Source organism: Orbicella faveolata, unplaced genomic scaffold, assembly GCF_042242905.1.
Source record: "Orbicella faveolata isolate gen_17 unplaced genomic scaffold, um_ofav_v1 contig_2, whole genome shotgun sequence".
In the NCBI taxonomy this organism is placed as follows: Eukaryota; Metazoa; Cnidaria; class Anthozoa; order Scleractinia; family Merulinidae; genus Orbicella; species Orbicella faveolata.
Genome location: NW_028301547.1, coordinates 29,173,906 through 29,193,842, shown reverse-complemented (window position 1 = coordinate 29,193,842; position 19,937 = coordinate 29,173,906). Strand labels below are relative to the sequence as shown.

Genomic DNA, 19,937 nt, shown 5'->3' with positions numbered 1-19,937 from the left:
CTTTGCAGTTTTCTTTGCGCGAGGCTTGCTGCAATGTAAACGTGAAAACCTCGATCTTACGCCTAAGAATTAATGTCAATACGACCTAAACTAACACCGTGACACTATCGAAGAACCAGTGCAAAGAGTTTAGATAAAAGGCACGTCTCAAAGTATTAGCCACGACGTTGCTTGACAAAACATGACCTGTTACCGCTGTTAATCACACTTCGTATTAGCTTCGTATTCAAGAGACGGCTCAATTTCAATATGGAGAATACTTTATTAACTCTTCGATTGTTACATGTTCGAGTGCTGAATATGTTGTATTTGCAATGCTGTCGTGTGACAATATTCAATAAGCACGTAAATTTTAAGGATCTTTAGTACAATTTACACAGTTTAATATCCAGTATTATAAAATATTTAAGATAGTACACGCGATGTCATGGGCGATAGGTGTGTAGATAAGAATATGTAAACACGGTTGTGACGGGTAATGGGGAAATATGTTTAAGGGCAATAGACGACTTTTTATCCATTTTTAGATAGCCTCATCTAAACACTCGGGGGGTTGGGAGATTCTCGAAACTGCGTGTCGGGTTTGCATCATAACTGTCTTGAATTCTCCCAAACCCCTCGTGTTTAGATGAGACTATTTAAACACGGAAAAAGTCCTCTACTGCTTAAACATCATTTTGTGAGACAAAGTACAAAGATCTTTTTAACAAGTTATTTGAAAAACGTTCAAAGTTGTCAAGTTGTCTGTGAACAGAGTCGATGTGCTGTCCACTGGCAAGGTTTTGGCGCGGGCGGGAAATAGTATGCCACGGGTCAATTTTTCCCGCCACCAGAGCCTTTGCCGCCGCCTCAGTAGAAGTCATCAGAGGCGTCTGTTGCTGCTGGAGGGTTCGTGTTATTTTTCACGGTTTCTTGACTTCTGTACATTTCGGCAACCTGAAAAATGAACAAAAGAGAACACCAATTTAACACCAGTTATTTCAACCTCCATTTTATTAATGACTCAAACCTTCTCTGATACCAAGTTGTCACTTAACAGTAGTTTGTTTTTTCTGTGAGAAAACGGTCCATTTCAAATACGCACCGTTCCGGGCGGTTTACAAGAGCGAGATGGAGATAGTGTTAGGAGTATAGTGCTGCAAACACAGGTTAACATAAAAACAACTTTCTCACTTGTGAGCTGTCTGTGGCTTGTTCTGGTTTCTTGTCGTCGCGGGTTCTTAAAAAGCGAGGAAATCGCAGCGAAATCCCCTTGACGGGATCAACCTAAAAATGCCGAAAACAAAAGAGAACAAGTTCACTTTCAAGGGCTGTAGCTACTTAAGCAGTAAACACTCTTGGCCGCCTCTTGTAACTTAAACCCGCATGAGGCATTGATGAGCCATCACAATTTTCTGTTATCAGAGAATTCCTGAATGAGAAAAAAACAAACCTGATTTGAACTTCTGACGCATCATCGTTAATGAAAAGACACCAGTCTGGGCTGGGATGTTCGAAAGCCGGTTAACGCTAACCCCGGATTAAAAGTTAACCAAAGTATTAATTTGATTTGCATAGAAATGTTTTTCACTGCTTATGTTTTGTGTTGCCTGAGATTACTCAAATTAAAAACTGAATGATAAACAATAAAAACAGAAAACCTAGGGCTCGAAAAAAGTGTCGACCGGTAGTCCAGGACAATACCACTTTTCACCCTCACCTGCCCGATAGGCAAGGGATCAGGCAAGTCATCTGCCAACTAAATCATTAAAAGAGCAAACTAAGCCTTGCCCTGGGTAAGCAAAATTTTAGAGCTACTTGTCCCAAGGGAAAGCTAGAAATCAAGGTTTTTTCGAGTCCTGACGCACCATCGTCACAAAAATTGAAATCGAAATTCCGCTAATCCTGGGTTAGCTTAATCGGGCTTTGAACAAACCGGTCCGGGAGTTTCGAAACTGTGCGGGGGGGGGGGGGGGGGGGAAGGGGGAGAGGGGTTGCTTTTGAAGGAATTCCTGGAGTGAAGCTTTATTACGTTGTTACACTCACCAGGCCGACCGCCGCTTTATGGACTGGAGAGATGGAAAGATCTGCTGCTCTGATTTCCCACACCTAAACAAAACTAGCTGTTTTATTTCAATCTCAAAGAGAATTTTTTTCCCTTCTTATTGGTGATTTTTTATTTTCTCATCATACATCTGCTAAGTAATCTTTTGACTTTATAAGGAGAAATTAGATGTACATCACTCTTGGGTGTTAGTATATAATACAATGGGTCATTGGATAATGTAATTCAAGAGTTTTCATTGGCTTTGCCATCATGGTATATATAAGCCGTTATACCATGCTTTACAAATATGGTAAAGGTACGCGAAATATTTTTTTTGGGTTGATTTTATTTTTATTTTATTTTATTTTTCAAAATTTTGGGTTTTTTTTAATAAAACACTTATTCCACTCGCCCTTGTTGGATATGAGATGATTATAGCCAACTCGCCTCGTTGGCTATCTACCATCTCATATCAAACGCGCGCTCGTGGAATAATTGTTAATTATCCTCACTTTGATCGTTTTCAACTAAAATCACACCATAGACTCGCACCAGAATATTACATACCACGCCAGAAGGTAGCATGCACCGTATTTAACACATTAAAACGTTGCGTCACGAAACCAACGACAGCTGACAGACATACATCGACAAATCCGGCTTATTCTCGACATATCAACTAAGACTAACATCCTAGACCTTGAGACTAAAGCACAGGTGAACAGATCAAATCAAATACTTCACCTGCACTGCGTCAAACCAATGATCAGGAGCCAGGCTGTCATCATACCGATAATAGGCCTTCGGTTGTAAAATCACGTGATCTTTGAAAAATTGATGATGCTTGTCAAGTAACTCGTCTGTAAACCCGGTTCCAATCTGTGGGAGAGTGAAAAGAACACTATGAGAACCTCAAAATACACGAGTTCGCTACACACATGGTTGCCACAGGCATCACTTTTCAAAACTCCCTGACTTTTCCCTGATACAAATAAGATTTCCCTGACCAAATAACTGCTGAAAATGTCAGATTTAAGAGCGGCTTCTGGACTCAACTTACAGCGTTTTCCATTCTTTTTTTTTTTTTTGTTTGGTTTTGTTTTTTCTTAATGTCTCGATGTATTGTTTCCTGTTTCCGAATAGGGATGACTGAAAACTTTCAAAACATTTTAAGTTATTAACTATCAGAACAGAATACTCAGACGGGAAAAGAGATACAAACGTTCACTACAATTTAATTTAAGAAACAAGTTTGACTAGCTGTGGTTTGCCTGTTACCTTGCAGATAGTCTGGAACTCTTCATTCTCAGGATCATAGCAGGCCAGTAGATATCCACCATATGAACCAGTTCTTTTGCCTTTACCCAAATAACCTCCAATTACTACAACATCTATTGTGTCTCCAACACCAGCCAAGTAGTCTTTTTTCAACTGAAACAAGGAGCAGAAAATTCCACGAGGCAATTTGGTTTAGGCTTTTTAGTTTAGCTCTGCGCGCTAATAGAGATCATTTTAGCGGTTTTTGCCACAATCTTGGGTGTATCTTTGTTCCACATTTTTAAATTCTGCGATACTTTAAATCAAAAAATTTACGGAAAGTGACGTTATTTCACTTTAATTTCTTCGACTTTTTAAAATGACTTGCTTAGTTCAAAACTGGATTATAATAATACGAATTGTCAAAGTCGTAGCTTGGTGGCGTTTAGCTCCACTGTTTCTCAGAAAGACAGCAAGTAAGCTATCACATTTGGAACGTCAAGAGCCAATTACATCACGTCTAAACGGACCAGTCAGATCACTGTCGTGGGAAAAAAAGTTTCTCACTTTTAAGGCTCAGCTTCTTGAGACGTCAGTCACCAACAATGCTCTCTCATTACTATCACTGCCTTGCCCAAGTTAGATGACACGATACTCCTGGGTTCAAAACATTCACTGCGTTTACACAACACCGACTACAATGGAGCTCCATTGAGCGGTTTTCAATGGAGCGTAAAACCAAAACCAAAGTAATCACTCTAGCCAATCACAAAGGACACAGACAATCCAGTGAACCAATCAAAACTAGAAGCAATTGCCTATAACTGACGCAAAGCGCGGGAAAACGCGTGCGAGCGAATCACGATTGGTTTTGGTTTTACTCCTGATTGGATGAAAAAGTGGCCGAGTTTTTTAAACCAATCGGGTGGCGTAGTAAGTGCAATACCAATTACTTTTCGACACTCAGATAAAAACCGCTCTATATCAATTGTTGTGTCACAGATTTCGTCACGCGTAGAGCGGTTTTTAATTGTTTGTCAAAAGTAATTAGACAATTACTTTGGTTTTGGTTTTGGTTTTACTTCGGTTTGAGATTGGCTGAGTGGTCTAATTGGTAAGTAATTGGTTTGGTTTTGGTTTTACGACACTCAATTGAAAACCGCTCTAAAAAGCAATGAGTGTATCGCATTAAGAACAGTCAAAGAAGTTCGCTTTACCTTTAACCAGTTGTGCGAACGTTTGGCGATTTCGTAGGTGGCGTCCACTTCAAGAGTTTTCACCATCAGACCTTCACAATTACCTTTGGAGAGAGATAAGACACAGTTAGAAAATATACAACCCTCTCATAATGGATAAAAACACGCCAGCAAACAATGGAGAGAAACTTCCATTATGTTAAAAATGGGAAGATTCAGATGTCTTTTTTCTGACAAGGAGGAGTTTCAAGAAACCTTACCCTTGATGGAGTCATCTAAAAATTCAGCAATGTCATCCGTGTTGACTGAGTCAGAACTATGAGCAAACACGAATTCCTGTCGTAGTAAGAAACACGACATTAAATACTTGTGTAGCAAAAATACCTTTAACAACTTGTAACATCCTCTAACAGAAGAGAGAGAGGTTACCGAGGAAGTGATATATATCAAACATGAGAGACAGTGTTTCATCGGGATATCCCAAAATACCGAGAAGAGAGCTAATAATACGATGCGCAGCGGAGTATTTTTGACGAAATTCGAGGTGTTTGGATAGCCGATGAAACACTGTCTCGAGTGTTTGATATGTCCTCTCAATCAAAACAAAAGCTAAGGAGTAAACGAAGAAGTAAAATCGTCAAAATCTATGCTAATAAAGACCGGGTATCCAAACCTCCCTCACGGTTGTGACTTTCTGATAAATTGTTAATGAGTTTGAGAAGTAATAATGAAGAATCCTTTTCCTACCCCTTCAACTTCTGTGAATGATGACCGGAGAGCTTCTCTGCGAGCTCGAAAAGGTTCCTTGATGTACGACTGAAAAAAAAAAAAAACAAAAACAAGAGAGAGAGAGCACTGTTTAAACAAGTTCTCCATAAAACCTACACCTTACCTCACATTAGGCTTGCTCCGTTTCATTCGCATTAAGTAGTCAGAGTTCACTTCATTCTAACAGGTATACCTCATATTTCTTAAATAATATAGAATAACATATGTTTTTCTTAAGTGTCTCAATGGTCCGGAATCCAGAATCCTGCAATTTAATTGGCTAATTACGCCGGACAGTTTTTCACGATACGGACCCCGACATCCCCTCGCTAGAAACTTTAGGTTTTGGTTCCCTTTAAAAAATGTAGCCTACATAAACGCAAAAAGAAAAAACAAAACACGGAATTAAAGACATGGATTTGGATAATGAAAGCTATCAAAGCGAAAAACTTTTGTCTTCGCTCTTGAGTATGTGCAGTAACTTGAATGGCTTTTTTACCCTTCGCATTCACGCGATACCAAAGTTTTTCGCTATCAATTCTGGCGACTTTATTTCGAAAATAAAAAATAAAAACGTTTTTCGCCGGCTTTGGTTGGTCCTTTGTCGAAAGAACTTCCCTTAAGTCCAATACTCCTGACCTGAGTCGGGCCGTACTCAATTTCTCGATACAGCAAATAACATATCATGATATGTGTATTTTGACACATATAAACTTTACTTACTTGTCCATTAAGATACAACAAATCAAATGCATAAACACAGACTTGAACTTTAATCTCAGAGGCATCAGCATCCTGTTGGGAGTAAAAAAAATAAAATCAATATTAATATAATTTAATAATGACAGATGAATAGGTACCTGAGATCAACAAACTTCTCGCATACCAAACAATTGATATTGAGAATAATAAATTGATTACCTTTCTTTTTCGTGTACTGAGAATCTGAAATGGTAAAATCTGTTTCTTTTCTCTGTCCCACGCCACAGCTTCAGCATCAATTATGCAGGACTTTACACCATCACCCAAAACCTGGCAAAAGAAGGAGGAAATCTTAGGAACTGACCACCAAATGCCATGGATAAAAATTGAGTGATATTCAACCGGGGGTATTACTTTACATGTTAGCGCTATGAGAGCAGAGGGAGAAACCATACCAAGGAGTTATTTCTAAGGATGAAAGAATGACAGAAAACTGCAGCATGTCAATGATCATCAGGGGTTCCAAAACATTCAAAACGTTTGATCTGAACTTCTTTATAAGAACTTTCTCAGGATGGCCAAACCAGGCAGACAAAGTCATTCCCACTGCTGGCCAGTGCACCCTGTTGCCAGCCCTTATTGAAACCACTGGATCTTGACATATCACTATCAGTATGCTCAATGCTACAAAACAAATATAGGCATGCAATGCGTGCATGAGTTATTTTAGGACAATTGTGCAGAACTTTGTTTCTTGTTTGCGCATCCACATAAGGTCAAGTTACATATTGCTATTAAAAGGAACAGGCTGGGAAGCTGACTTGGACAAAGAAAACTTGAATACACTTGCAGTTCCAGTTCACCTAAATGTATTTTCATTTCATTATCTTGGACAAATGAGGAAAAATTGAAAAAGACATAATTTGTAGATTGTATGTCAACATTGCTAAGAAGGCAGAGGGAGAAGAACAAAACTGACCTTTGGTATTCTTTCAATAATGTCGGGATACTTGGATGTACTGTTTTCTTGATTTCTGCTGTAAATGTGAATTTCTCCATTCTCAAGTATATGGATCTACGAACAAAATAACTAGTTTCTAAATGTTTATTCTACTAGCCTTTGAAAACAGACTCCACCTCCTTCCCACCCCTTAAGACATGCTACGGACAAGCAAAATGTGAAGGAAATCCTATAGATGTAGAACAAGTGTCAGCAAATCTTGTGACTTAGTGGCACATTACTGACCAGTGGAGATAATTTGGATTATTTGTGACCTCAAATTCTCTTACACAATGCCATTACAAAACTCTTGACATTAAACACACACTAGTATAAATTATTGGTTACAACTTTCTTCTAAAGATGATCTTTACATTCATAGGATTCATTAACTAGGAAACAAACATCAGATGTATAACCTCAATTGCATTGAACACAAACTGTTTCTCACCTGTGCTCGTTCACCATCGTACTTGTATTCACAAGTGAATGCAGCATTTTCAAAGCGTTTAAACACCTCCTCTACTCCCTTTGATGGGTGAGCCAGCATAGGCTTAAGAGGGATGCCTAAGAGAGAAAATTTATTGCAAGAACTAAGCATGCAATCTGTGCAGAAAGTTTTCAAGCTGTAGCTCTCAACACAAACTGCTGACCTATGAGAATAGGTAATAATATTTACAACAAATAGAAAAAAATAAATATTACTTAGTTTTACAACTTACAGTAGTTTTCCACTGTTAAATAATATTATTATTGTGCTACTTTAGTAAAGTTTTGCAATTGTTGCAATTTTTGTTACTGATTGTGGGTACGTATTATTTTGCTACCTCATATTGAAATTTTGTATTAACTTTTCATGATTACATCCAAGGTTGAATGTAAGTGACTTTATCCTCAGTATTCAACAAGCCAGTTACTGAACTACACCTGTGAATATCGTGGAATATCTGTAAGCAGGTATTAACAACATACAGTATGGGTACAGAGTTTTACCTGGAGTCAGGTGGCAATGTTTTGGCAGCGTCTCCAAGCCATGATCCAGGATGGATGGAATGAGTTTATTGTAGTTAGGCATTTCACTGTCAGAGTAAGATTTGTAGTTCATGGGCTACATACTAAAATTGTGTAGGATAAAAGTCTGCATATGAGACAAGTGGTGCATCAGGGCAGAGTTTATCCCGGTTTCTGTAGTTTGAAGTGACTAGGAGTATTTCTACTCCCCCCTTGATGGGATGCTAGTCCATTGCAGCATTACTCCCAGCATTAAATTCACCGGTACCCATTTGTACACCTGGGTGGAGAGAGGCACTATGGGGGTAAAGTGTCTTGCCCAAGAATACAACACAATGTCTCCGGCCAGGGCACGAACCCAAACCACATGTAAATACTAGTGCATACAAAGGCCTGTAGTTATTAATGTCTTCAGCGTACATTTATTTACTAGCCTATAATGCATGTCCAGTTTATCAAAAGCATGTCATAAACACATTCAAGTTCAAGCTCAAAATATGAATTAAACCGCAGTGATTGTCATACATTCCTTTATGATAATTTTGAGAAGTTGGTTGTTCATTAAGATAATTATTTCTTTGTTAATGATGACAAAATGCATTACAATTTTTTCCTCCTCACTGCTTGTCTGCTTGAAATTGCACCAAAATTGATGCTCATGAAGGAAACTAACTTACCAGTAACAGGTCTTGACAATTAAAGCAGCCTCGTCTTGTTTCTTTTTCAATTCATCCCCAGAAAAATTCTTTCCATTGTCAATTATGGGAGGGGGAAACTCTGAAATTGAAAAAAGAACAGCTGAAATGCTAACAAAAATAAATGCAAATGAAGGCTTTATTATTCCAATTAGCACTGAAAAGAAGGAACATGTAACATGACTGTGGGATTAATCTATAGCACATGTGGTACAGCTATTTATTGGGATCATTTCTTCATGCCAGCCAAGTAGATGAACTGCAAATATGATTGCAAGAGCTTCCAATGGCTATTGTTACCTTTGCTTGGAGGAGTGAGAAAGGCAGCATGTCCCAGTGCTATTAACACAGACTGTTCAGCAAGACCAATCCTTAACTTGCCACCTAGAGATCTTTAAACAAATCAACTCATCAAATTGAGTGATCATACTGTCTTATGAAATATGGTATGCCAGCGCAATTCAAATGCTAAAACCCAATAGGATAACAGAAATTAGTATCACCCAACTAGTGGACTAACGCAAATCCTGCATTTCAATTGGCTACATTACTAGTCCTTGAGTAGCAAAATTGGCGCAATCAAGTTTTCTTTCGTCTTATTCCCCAAAAAAGATTTCTTCAGCCTGCATTTGCTAACTTTATTATTGCCTTTTCTGTCTGACTAGTTGGGTGATACTAAACCAATTAGACCCTTTAAAAATGGTCCTGTAACCAGGTGGTTGATTCGTGATTGAAAAACGTTACTCTGGTTTAAAAATGTAAAAATGTTAGTGAAAATTCTTTTTGTAAAAGTCCCAACATTTTGGCTAAAACTTCAGCCTTCATCAGGGGAAAGTGACAAGGAATTTGTTGAAAAGGCACGTTCTTATACTATGCAAATCGGCAAATCGGCAAATCGGAGCTAATTATGTTCTGTCCCTTAGGGCTAAATCTAAAAATTCGTGCGGCAAATGCACACCATCATCATGGTTCAGCGGATTCCTACAAGTGTTAATTTCCCATGCTTCTAAAATACGTCTGTTGCACCAATTTGTGCTTGTACGTAAGATCTTTGAAGATTCCCAGGAGATGGTGTGGCCAGAGTGTAAACAATGTTCCGCTAAAACTGACTTGTGCGAGTGTTTGTTTACAACCGCTTTTTGATGCTCTTTGAGCCGGGTGGAAAATTTTCGTTTCATTTCTCCAATGTAGCTTTTGTCACAACCTTGACAGGGAATTGAATAAATTGCGCCACGAGTCTGATCTTTCGGGACTGGGTCTTTTGGTTTGGGAAATAAATTGCCGATGGTATGGTGTGGTTTTAAAGCAACTTGATATTGTAATTGCTTAGGATTCGCTTAATCGGTTCCATAGTGCCCTTGACATACGTCATGAAACGACATACGTCATGAAATCGTGAAACAATAAGACCCTTCGCCCTCAAAGGCCATGGATCAATAGCCCATTCGGCTTCGCCTCATGCGCTATTGACCCGTAGCCCCTAATTGTTAAATAGTCACTAGTTTTACCATCAGAAGAGTGTAACACAGATTCTACCAAAAACTTTCTCACTATGAACTGTAGCAATCTGACACAGATTTGTAAACAACTTACCGAATTAAGTATCTTGCTTCTGCATCCCGACAAGCAACAAACATGCCTTTAATTTTTTCTGACTTTCTTGTCATGGACTACAACCAAAAAAATACAAAAAAGACAATGCTTAGTCTGTGCTTGGTTTCAATCCAAATAGTATTGTATATTGTAAGTCACATGTTAATTTCATATGTTAATTTGTTTTTTGTAAGTAATATTAGTATTTGTTAGTAGTCTTTGTACCACATAATTATAAAGTAGTGTTGGTATTGTATTATGTGGTTGTGCGGGGGTTTCATTAAGGGCTGGGTACTATGCAAATTGACCGGCTGTGAGGGTGATTTTGCCCGTCTGGTTTGGCCATTTAAAGGAAAGTTTTGGAAGTTCAGTTCAAATAGTTTTTCCCAGCTGTGAAACCAGTAAATTGTTACTGAAGCCCCTGGCTGTAGCTTGTAAGTAATATATTGTATTGTAAGTAACTGAAAATAAAAAAAAGTATTGTATTCAGCCATTCCAAAATCCATCCCATTTTCCAATATTCTTACAAGTTTGCAACAGGTAATAATAACTTTCCACAACACAATCACACTTACAAGTACTGTGTTCAGGAAAAAAAGAAGTGAATGCGAAACATCTTTAACATTATAGATGATCAGACTAACCAATAAAACATCTACGTAACTAATGTACAAGTATTTTTAGAAACAGTGGGGAGAATTCATATAGTAATCCTGGGACTAAAAGAGCTTAATATGTACTCACACTATGTCCTGTCATCATAGCAATGTCCTTTAGTTTGGTGAAGACACCCTCAGCAGTGAGCTTGGGTGGAGCAAACATGGTGCGCTGTGTGCTACGGCAAGACTGACAAGAAGAAAGCAGACAATATCACTGATAGTGGTTTCACAATTTCCTGTGGGTGGCTGCCCTGGTGCAGCCTTTGTCAAAAAGCAGTAAGAGAGGGCTGTTATAACTTCCTGTACAGTGCAATTTTTTTTAAACTGCCAATGTGTATATAGCTGGTGATTTACAACAGATTACATGTACATGTAAGAGCTCGAAAGGGTACAAAGTCTTACTGAAGCACTGTCAGTATTAATGGTCCAAAAAAGAGCAAGTTCACAATCCAGTCCTGTGTGTATGTAGCTGCTGAGTATCATGTGTGACTACAGTAAGCTAGTAACATGGTTTGAAAATGGATCAAAGGCCATCAAAAAAGGTCCAAAATAGTTTCTTGTAAAGGTTCAGTGTATTGCCAATACCTTACCCTCTTGATTAAAGTTGTTTTGATGTGGATCAGTATGGTCTGAGACAAAATTTTGCCATTGAAAATTGAAACTTTTCCACCTCCATTTACACAGTTTGTCAGTTATTTCTGATTATATGCTGTAATTAACAGATGAGTACTTACCTCAGCTACTATCCCTAAATCTCCCTTTTCTCCAACATCAGACTTGATCTGTTGCAGGCTCCGTCCTAAAATAAAATTACAACAATAATTTTATTCTTTACAAGTACTTGTTGCAAACTAAATCTATGCAGTTGGAGTTACATGTACCTGACTAAATGCACCTAAAAGATGCGTTCATTTTCAAAGACTACCCCGAAAATGGCAAACTGCCAGCAAAATCTATTTGGAATAACACAATAAAATTATCGCCTGTGCTGAGATTCAAGAATAAGCTTGCATCCACCAAAGGTCTTGATACCACTGCTGTGAAATGCTTGCTAATACTGAGAATCTGAAATCACAAGTATTGTTTGATGAACTTGTTCCCGCAGAGACATACAAGTAAGAGTACCTGTGGACTCTGCAACAGCTTTCATCAGAATGTTTTCTCCAATGCCAAGTTCAATTCCTTCATATGCTGGAGCCAACTATGAAACAAACCAAGACAAGTCATTACTGACAGTGGAACTACAAAAAACAAAGAAGAAAATAAATATAGTTGGAGCACTGATATACAGGCAAGTGGGTTAAGTTGAGTAGATGGGTAGGTAGGAAGGTAGGAAGGCAAAGCCCATGTTTGGATCATCAAATGAGAGACACTGCAGGACTTATATAGTAAATTCTTAGAGATTTTAGGTCTGTCAAAAGAAGAACTGTAATAGTTACTAATTGTTCATATGATTGGTAGTTAGATGAATAGAAATGCTACATACCTTGTTGAGGCAGAGATAAACGCAGGGCAGTAGGTCATCAGGTGACAAAGCAATAACTGAACGAAAGAAGTTGCTGAGGATGGAAGTGATCTTTAGCCTGTTGTGAGTTAAGTGTAAAAATGTCAGTTAATCATACCGAGAGCAGTTTGCAATTGAGTGTTGAAGGTAATTTCAATTCACTTTCAATTGGGTTTGGATCAATCCTTTCTGTGATTGTTTGAGCCAATAAACTCAACCAAAAAGATGCAAAACCAAAATCAATAGGGTCTTGGTAAAGCTCTTTTTCCCACACAGTTCAGGTGTTCAAATGCATCATGTTCTCAAGGGTTCATAGAGGTGTCCAGCTGTTGTTATTTGCTGTTATAAGCCGTTGTGATTGCTTTGGTTTTGGTTTTATGACATTCAAATGAAAACTGTGAAAATGAAAATTAATAGCATTTCCTCACTTTTGTTGCTCAGTTGTCTGTATGTATATTACCTTGCAGAGGTGTCTTCTATGGCCTGAAATGTTCTTGCCACGGCTAAGTATGGTACTCTGAAAGAGAAAAAAAAAACTGTTAATAGGACTTTTTTTAAAGACAGTATCATGTATAATAACTGATTCAGAGGGCTATCAAAAGTAAATTCACTGGTGCAGTGCTTAATAGAAAGAACTGAGTGAATACTCTTTCAGCATAGGAGGTGTGGGGATCCTGTCATCACTGGTTGCCTGTAATGATACATGGTGCTTATTTTCAAGACTGAAATTTCCAAAAGCTGAATGCTTATTCCCACTAGTAGTAATATCAGGCTACTCTGAATGTTCAGGGCTTGTAATTGGTACAGTGGCCCTTTCAACAGCTGAAGTCTGTTGACTTGCTGTTACCCCCCCCCCCCCCCTGCAACAACTGGGACTGTTTCCAGCTGAATTACACTGGGTTGCACAAGTTGTAATCATAATCTTTGGCAATTCAACTACAAATTAAATATTTCTAAGCAGGGCTGTTATGAACAGCCGTAACCCCTAAAACCTGTTACAGCTGAGTATGCTTGATTGTCCCTTGAAAATACTGGTGAAATTGCCTGTTGTTGATAGAATTTACCCACAAAGTAAAAAAGTACAACGGGTGTGTGGAGAACAAGGCTTCAGGTGACTCAAACCTTAATGACAGCCCTGTCTAAGGACCTGGAAGGTTACCTCTCTCCATGTTTCCAACAGGCATGTTTTATGGGGTGGTAGTAGTTCTTCTCTGGTGAATATTCTGTGGCTTTGACAGGTCCAACACATTCTTCATCATCAGACATTTTCTTTGTCGAACTTGAAAACAAAAACAGTCACAAACAAGTCTTCAACAACTGTGTTATTGGGAAAGGCACATGCTACTCTCCATGTCTCCTCTCTCCATGTCAGAGAATCAAAGAGGCAACTACAAAATAGAAAGGCAACCAAACAAAATGCTGGACCCAACATCCAATACACTAGCGTCTCATCCAGGGAGAGCAGCAATCCTCCTCTAGAGTTGCTTCAAGCTGCAAAACCTGCTCCTCCAATCCTTATGGAAAAGGATTGATTTCACCTCTATATTATGGTTCATTCTTACCTTTTTTCCTTTGATGATTGACTGTTTTGCTCACTTTTACTCCTCTCTCTAATTGTTTGATCTTTATTATCTGCCTTTCTGGATCTCTTTGGAGCTACAAGTTAGAATAAACAGTATAATTACTAAACATGCGCTTGAACCTACTGTGTATAGAAAAATTATTCTTGCTTCCTTTGTTTCAGTGGCATGCCTGTAAACTAGCTAAGCCTAGTGCTTGTATAGCTACAGTAAGTGCATGACCACTACAAATAAGATTTACATTTACATTATTACTTTTTTTTTACAACTGAATCGTTTAATAACAGTTAATTTACTGTGACAGAGGTATTGGAATGTGGAAACTGGTTCAGTTGACTTCTGTTTCAGGATCTGGATTCCAGTTTACAACATTCAGTTATAACCAACTTTCTTTGATGGTTGGGGACTACACATCTTTTTACTGCATCACACATTACACTGCAAGTCTGAGTGTGAATGCATTCTCAGCCAAAAGCCCTTATGCGGGGAAGGTATGGATTTTTCTAGCACATTTAATTATACTTACAGAAGAAGTCACTGAACCCTCCCTTGGTCTTTTTTTCATTCCTGTCATCCTGATTTCTACTTAGTGGCTCTTTTTTCTGATCTCTCTTGTTCTCCATCTTTATTTCATCTTTTGTTCTTTGAATGCTGGTGCTACCTTTTTTCTTTGTTTCACCATTTTTTGCACTTTCCACCTTGTCATCTTTGTCAATATCTCCTTTACCTCCATTGTGACTTTTGCCTTCTTTCCTATTCTGGTGTTTTTCTTCTTCAGTAGAGGCCATCTCAATATCACCACTGCTTTCCGACAATGTATCCTCTTCTTTCTTCTCAGTCGTGTCTCCCTTATGATTTTTATCCTTTGTTTTCTTTGAATCTTTTCTTTTTTCTGCTTTCTTATTGCTAGTGTTTTTTGTTGCTGTCTTCTCCTCCTTGCTTTCATTTTCAGATTCACATTCTCTTTTCACATTATTTTGCCCTTCTACCTCTGTTTGTTCAACATCACCCACTCTTTTACCTCCACCTTTAATATCAGTGTTTGATACGCTTCCTGTCTCTGTTCTTTCTTCATCCACTTTACTTTGTACTGGCTCATTATCCTCGCTAGGGATTTTATTCTTGTTTTCTAATGAAGGCTGCTCGGACTTAGCTCTTTTAATTGCCTGTGCCTGAAAGATGAGGAATCAGAATGTTAATTAACAACTTACCTTATTATAGGAAATTAACGCTCATGTTAATTAATGTACTTGAAATTAACGCGACTTAAATTGAAGGTAAATTTGCTTCCCAATAAAGGAAATTAACGCATCTGCTGCTGGAGTGTGTCACAGATTTGGGGAAAATAATGGTAATTAACGTTGCAGAAATTAACACGCAACTTAATTAACAGCACAGAAATTAACATTTACATAAGTTAATGTGACTTAAATTAACGCGAATTTCAAAAATGTACATTAATTTCATGAAGCGTTAATTTCCTATAATAAGATAAGGCATTTACATGGTTGCCACAGACATCACTTTTCAAAACTCCTTGATTTTTCCCTGATAAAAATAGCATTTCCCTGACAAAAAACAGTACAAACTGACAGATCTAGTAGCGGCTCCTAACATGAACTTACAGCTGTCCTTAAGGAAAAAATATCATTGAAATCACAGTGACATCAAATGTCTCTTCCAGCCATGTTAAATTATTTCAATTTTCCCTGACTTTTCTTCAAAATGTCAATTTTTCCTGACTCAAAATAAACTTCCCTGACCTGTAGCAACCCAGATTTAGGTTGAGATCATAGTTACACTAACTTTGCAGATCTATGACGTTGACTTGAATTTTGTTGACTTGAAGAGATTTCCTAAATAAATTCCTTTTGAAGTTGGAAAGTGTGATAATTTAAATGCACTAACATTAATCCTTTCTCAGTGTTTTTTTTTCAGTAGACAAATACCAAAAACACCTTCTCATGGCTTGCAAGAATGTGCTAATACCTACATAACGTTTACGCTTTGACAAGAAGTACAACAGTTTACAAAAATTCACTGTATCTGAACTCTTGTCCTTCTTAGCACAAAAACTGTGAAATTTTGGCCATTAAGCCCAATGATGTGACTGTGGTGGCCATTTCAGTAAGAGTGTTGTATAAACAGAACAAGGTGTGGTCACCAAAAAAATTCTGGCCATTGTGGAGAGGTTGCCACTAAAAATTAAGCAGCTCTTAATGGAAGTACAATGTAATTTACCTTATTCCCACTTGAAGATTCGTCTTCACTTGAAGCCTTCCTTTTTCCAGGTTTCCTTGCTGCAGAGAAGACCAGACAAAAATTTAGCACTGTATGTTTGGATCATGTGTACTAAAGGTATCAGCGGTTGAGTGTCAATTGATATTCACGACCGCTACTCTCAATTGACATCTCAATCAATACTCAATTGACATCCCAATCGATACTTGGTTGACACTCTATCGACACTTGATCAACAGTCAGTTGATAGTTGGCTCATATCAATCAAGTGGACTGGCTCATATCAATCGATTGAAAATTAGTCGACTCTCAACCGACTGTCGACCGAGATGTCGATGGAGTGTTGACAGTGTCAATGGAGGTGTTGATCAAGTGTCGATCAAGTATCAATCAAGGGTTGATCAAGAGTACTGATCGACACTAAACCACGAATGCCTTTAGTACATATGATCTATATATTTTACTATTAGTTGTGGGATGATATTATAAAGTTTATCATTCAAATTCAATGTATTCTAACCAACCTTGCAAATTTGTTATCTAGTGATACCAAGTAAGGATCAAATAATTAAGTACAGTATGTACCATGTGGCCAAAGCTGTTATATCTAAATGGCTGCTGTCCTTAAAACTATGTATCAGCTACAAGGATTAGGGTTCTAAATTATTTCCTTCATCAGCTGTTCCCACTTCTGTTTATACACGTAGATGTGACAAGGTATAAAGGCCCAAGTATCCACAAGTGCCAAGGGAATTTTCAAAATTAAAGCCAAATAAGTGTACTCTTCATCCATAAACTTCAAAAATTGATATTTTCCCAACATGGGGCTGACAACATACAGTAAAGTGTAAAAAGTGGGTGTAAGTGTTGTGAAATTGGTTGTAAGTGTAGTGTGTTTGTAAAATGTGATGGATAAGAATTGTGTGCCATTCTGAAGTAACTCAAAGGAAATTTTCAAAATTAAAGCCCTATACAGTACTGATGTAAGTGCACTCTACATAACGCAGTGTTGGAAATTAAAATTTGACAGTTCTTGCCATTCGGGTGAATGACTCCCAAAATGCACTGGCCTGGTGTAGTTTTCACTCGCCCGGAAAGATACCACCCCTCCCCCGAAAAAATCTCTGCAATGGTTCACAAACTATATGTTTTTTCAGTATCAGCTAGCTTGCCATTTACCATCAACCTTTGATACTCCTTGGGAATTTTTCCACATTTCCGTAGTTTTAACTGAAAAACAGCTTAACAAACAGCTGGCAATACCAAATTCACGTACATACATGTGCCTAGCTAGAATCAAGACATTATTGGCATCATCTTCAATCTAATGGTTCAACTAGACACCTGTATCACTTCATAGAAGTGTAACCATTATGTAAATTATCACTGCGAGGAAGCCGTATTTTGTTTTGTCCTTTTATGAAACACTACGTTGTGTATCATTGGCAATTTATTATTTGGACATCTCAAAAGATAAAAAGTTGAAAAAAAAACCACTGGTAAGTTTACATTTAGAGATATTCTTGCCACACTCGAAAATAAAAAAGCTTAAATAAATTTCCAAAAACAAAAATGGTACTTGCCAAACGAGTAAGTGACTGTTGATTTGAACTCGCCCAACACTTTTCACACTACTGCAAATAGCAAGCAGGCGAGTGCCAGTTTCCAACATTGATAATGGTAGTATGTATTTTTCAAAGTGATTATTTTCCAGGGTTGTCAAAAAAAGTTTTGAGGAAGGTGGCTTAGTTGTTGGAGCAAGAGGATGATTTTGCTATCTTTTTTAGAGTCAGATTTAGTAGCCTAGTAGAGTAGCTGGCTAAGATCATGAAGCAGGAAGTGATCTTTGTTAGCTGTCTGCTACTTTTGTTAATCCTAAATTATTGAAGAAACTCCTGTGCTGTATTTGTGGAAAAGTGCAACACTTAAACCAATATCAACTTGAGGTTGATTAAGTTAGATAAACTGAGAGGAGGTTAAGGAAAAGCTGGCACTTTATACTAGCATTTTAGATCTTCTTCCACTTACTTAGTGTGATTCAAGTACTGTGGTTCGCTGTGAATTCAAATGTTAGCTTATAAAACGTCACATTAGATAAAAGTAAACAAGCAGTGAAGCACTACTGTATTAATATTGAAATCCTTGTGTGACTCACCTGTCTTTCTCTTAGGGATAAGTGTTGGCTTATTTTGGGGTGATATAACTTCAATAAACTTCCTTGTTTCATTACCATCTTCAGCTTCACCATCTACTCCAGCAGTATCACCATCTTGCCCTTCATTAGCCTTTTTGTTGTTCTTCACATGTCCATTTTGGTTGGCTGAGGAGTGATTGTCATCCACTCCATTATTTTCTTCATCACTACTATCCTCAAGTATCCGACGGGATTTTTGTTGTCGAGCCTTTTTGACAGGTGGTGAGTCAGTATCCACAGACTGAGTTTTGAACTTCAGTGGGGTCCTCTCTTTCATGTCAACATCTTTACTGCTGCGATATGTAAGACTTTAACATCATTAATTGCTAAGGGAAAACTTGTCTATGTGCAACACACGGGACAACAAAATTGGACTGATGCTATCTTTTAAACTGATATTCCAGATCTCATCGCCTTATGCATTATGCATGCACTCACATTTTAAATACGCCCCCCCCCCCCCCCACCCACCACCGGTTGACAAAGTACATCAAAATGTTCCTGATCAAAGTGTGAGGCCTCCCTTACCCACTCAGATGAAATCCCATTACAAACAACCCATTACAAACAACCCATCCCCATTGAAATAGTCGTCAACACAGACTGGGGGAGAAGGAATCTTGTCAACAGGAATTGGGGGTAGAAGGTACATTCCATTTTGTCATAGAAATTTGATTTGTCTCGGGAGATGAATATACTTTTGCCCAAACTTTACAATTTTAGCAAACTGGATTTCATTGTTTTACGATTAACTTCTCCATCTCGGGAGTTCCACTGAAAAAACCTGGCCCATTCTGCCATTCCCCCTCCCCCCTGACTGAGCGCCATATTGAAATATTTTGCCAGTGCGACCGCACACCAGCAGCGTCAGGCTGCTATTAAATAAACCTTACAAACCTCGACAAGTCCTGGTCGTTTACTTCGTCTCTTTTTGGTTTAAAGTTAGTCTTCGGTTTGGTACTCGGAGAGAAAAACGCTCTGGAACGAAAATTATGGATAAAATGAAATTAGCAACTGTGATGCTCTGTTCTACGACGAATAAGTTTTAAACTTAGGGTTGCACTCTTCAGAAAAACCACAACATGCAAAGAGCAAGGTATTGCGTCTTACGCTATTCCCCTTTGAGCCATTGCTGAAGTGTCTAAATGAAAGAGTTTTCAAATAATACAAGATGCATGAAGATGAATATTTCCAACATCGAACATATTCCCTCAAGTAGACTCTCTTCCCGCCAATTTTCATTCTGGCCCCCAGACCCTCCTGTCGCTCTTAGCCGGCGGGGCCTTGGCATGGGGAAACTGTGGAACGCAAGATCACGGTGCCAACCACGATGCCTACTTTTGTTAGTGCGCACACGTTCTGCGTGTTAGAAGTTGGGCTGTTATAATCCATCAAAACTGTAGTAAGCCACCTTAACATTGGTTGTGAGACCAATGCGGCTGCCGTGACGTCATTAGAAAACACTCAGATCGTTTTCACGTGACGTCATCAAGTAATAGTTCTGAAATCTA

The 19,937-nt window shown here is 38.3% G+C and overlaps 1 protein-coding gene across 3 annotated transcripts; it reads right to left on the bottom strand.

The window, feature by feature from the left end:
* Positions 1-242: 242 nt before the first annotated feature.
* LOC110063983 (DNA ligase 1-like) lies at positions 243-19,693 on the bottom strand. 3 transcript variants are annotated; one of them, XM_020770984.2, is made up of 28 exons: positions 19,537-19,693; positions 19,324-19,404; positions 18,388-18,716; positions 16,233-16,291; positions 14,518-15,163; positions 13,974-14,067; positions 13,571-13,690; positions 12,872-12,928; positions 12,394-12,490; positions 12,033-12,108; positions 11,642-11,706; positions 10,993-11,094; positions 10,249-10,325; positions 8,956-9,047; positions 8,638-8,737; positions 7,943-8,028; positions 7,401-7,516; positions 6,929-7,024; positions 6,169-6,279; positions 5,971-6,042; positions 5,227-5,295; positions 4,740-4,815; positions 4,501-4,583; positions 3,305-3,457; positions 2,771-2,905; positions 2,026-2,088; positions 1,174-1,266; positions 243-936 (listed from the first exon to the last, which is right to left on the bottom strand). In XM_020770984.2, the coding sequence occupies exons 1-28, from the start codon at positions 19,554-19,556 to the stop codon at positions 850-852; spliced, it is 3,255 nt and encodes a 1,084-aa protein (XP_020626643.2). In that variant the 5' UTR covers positions 19,557-19,693; the 3' UTR covers positions 243-849. The 3 variants fall into 3 exon arrangements, with proteins under 3 accessions (XP_020626643.2, XP_020626642.2, XP_089146831.1); XM_020770983.2 differs by having other exon boundaries at positions 18,388-18,719; positions 19,537-19,692; XM_089290705.1 differs by lacking the exon at positions 2,026-2,088 and having other exon boundaries at positions 18,388-18,719; positions 19,537-19,692.
* Between the last annotated feature and the right edge of the window lie 244 nt (positions 19,694-19,937).

Coding starts and splice junctions, on each gene's coding strand:
- LOC110063983 (XM_020770983.2), bottom strand. CDS start 19,556: ATGGCTCAAAGGGGAATAGC. Junction 12,929..13,570: donor TGTTGGAAACATGGAGAGAG/GTAACCTTCCAG, acceptor TTTCTCTTTCAG/AGTACCATACTTAGCCGTGG. Junction 4,584..4,739: donor TTTAGATGACTCCATCAAGG/GTAAGGTTTCTT, acceptor CTCTCTCCAAAG/GTAATTGTGAAGGTCTGATG.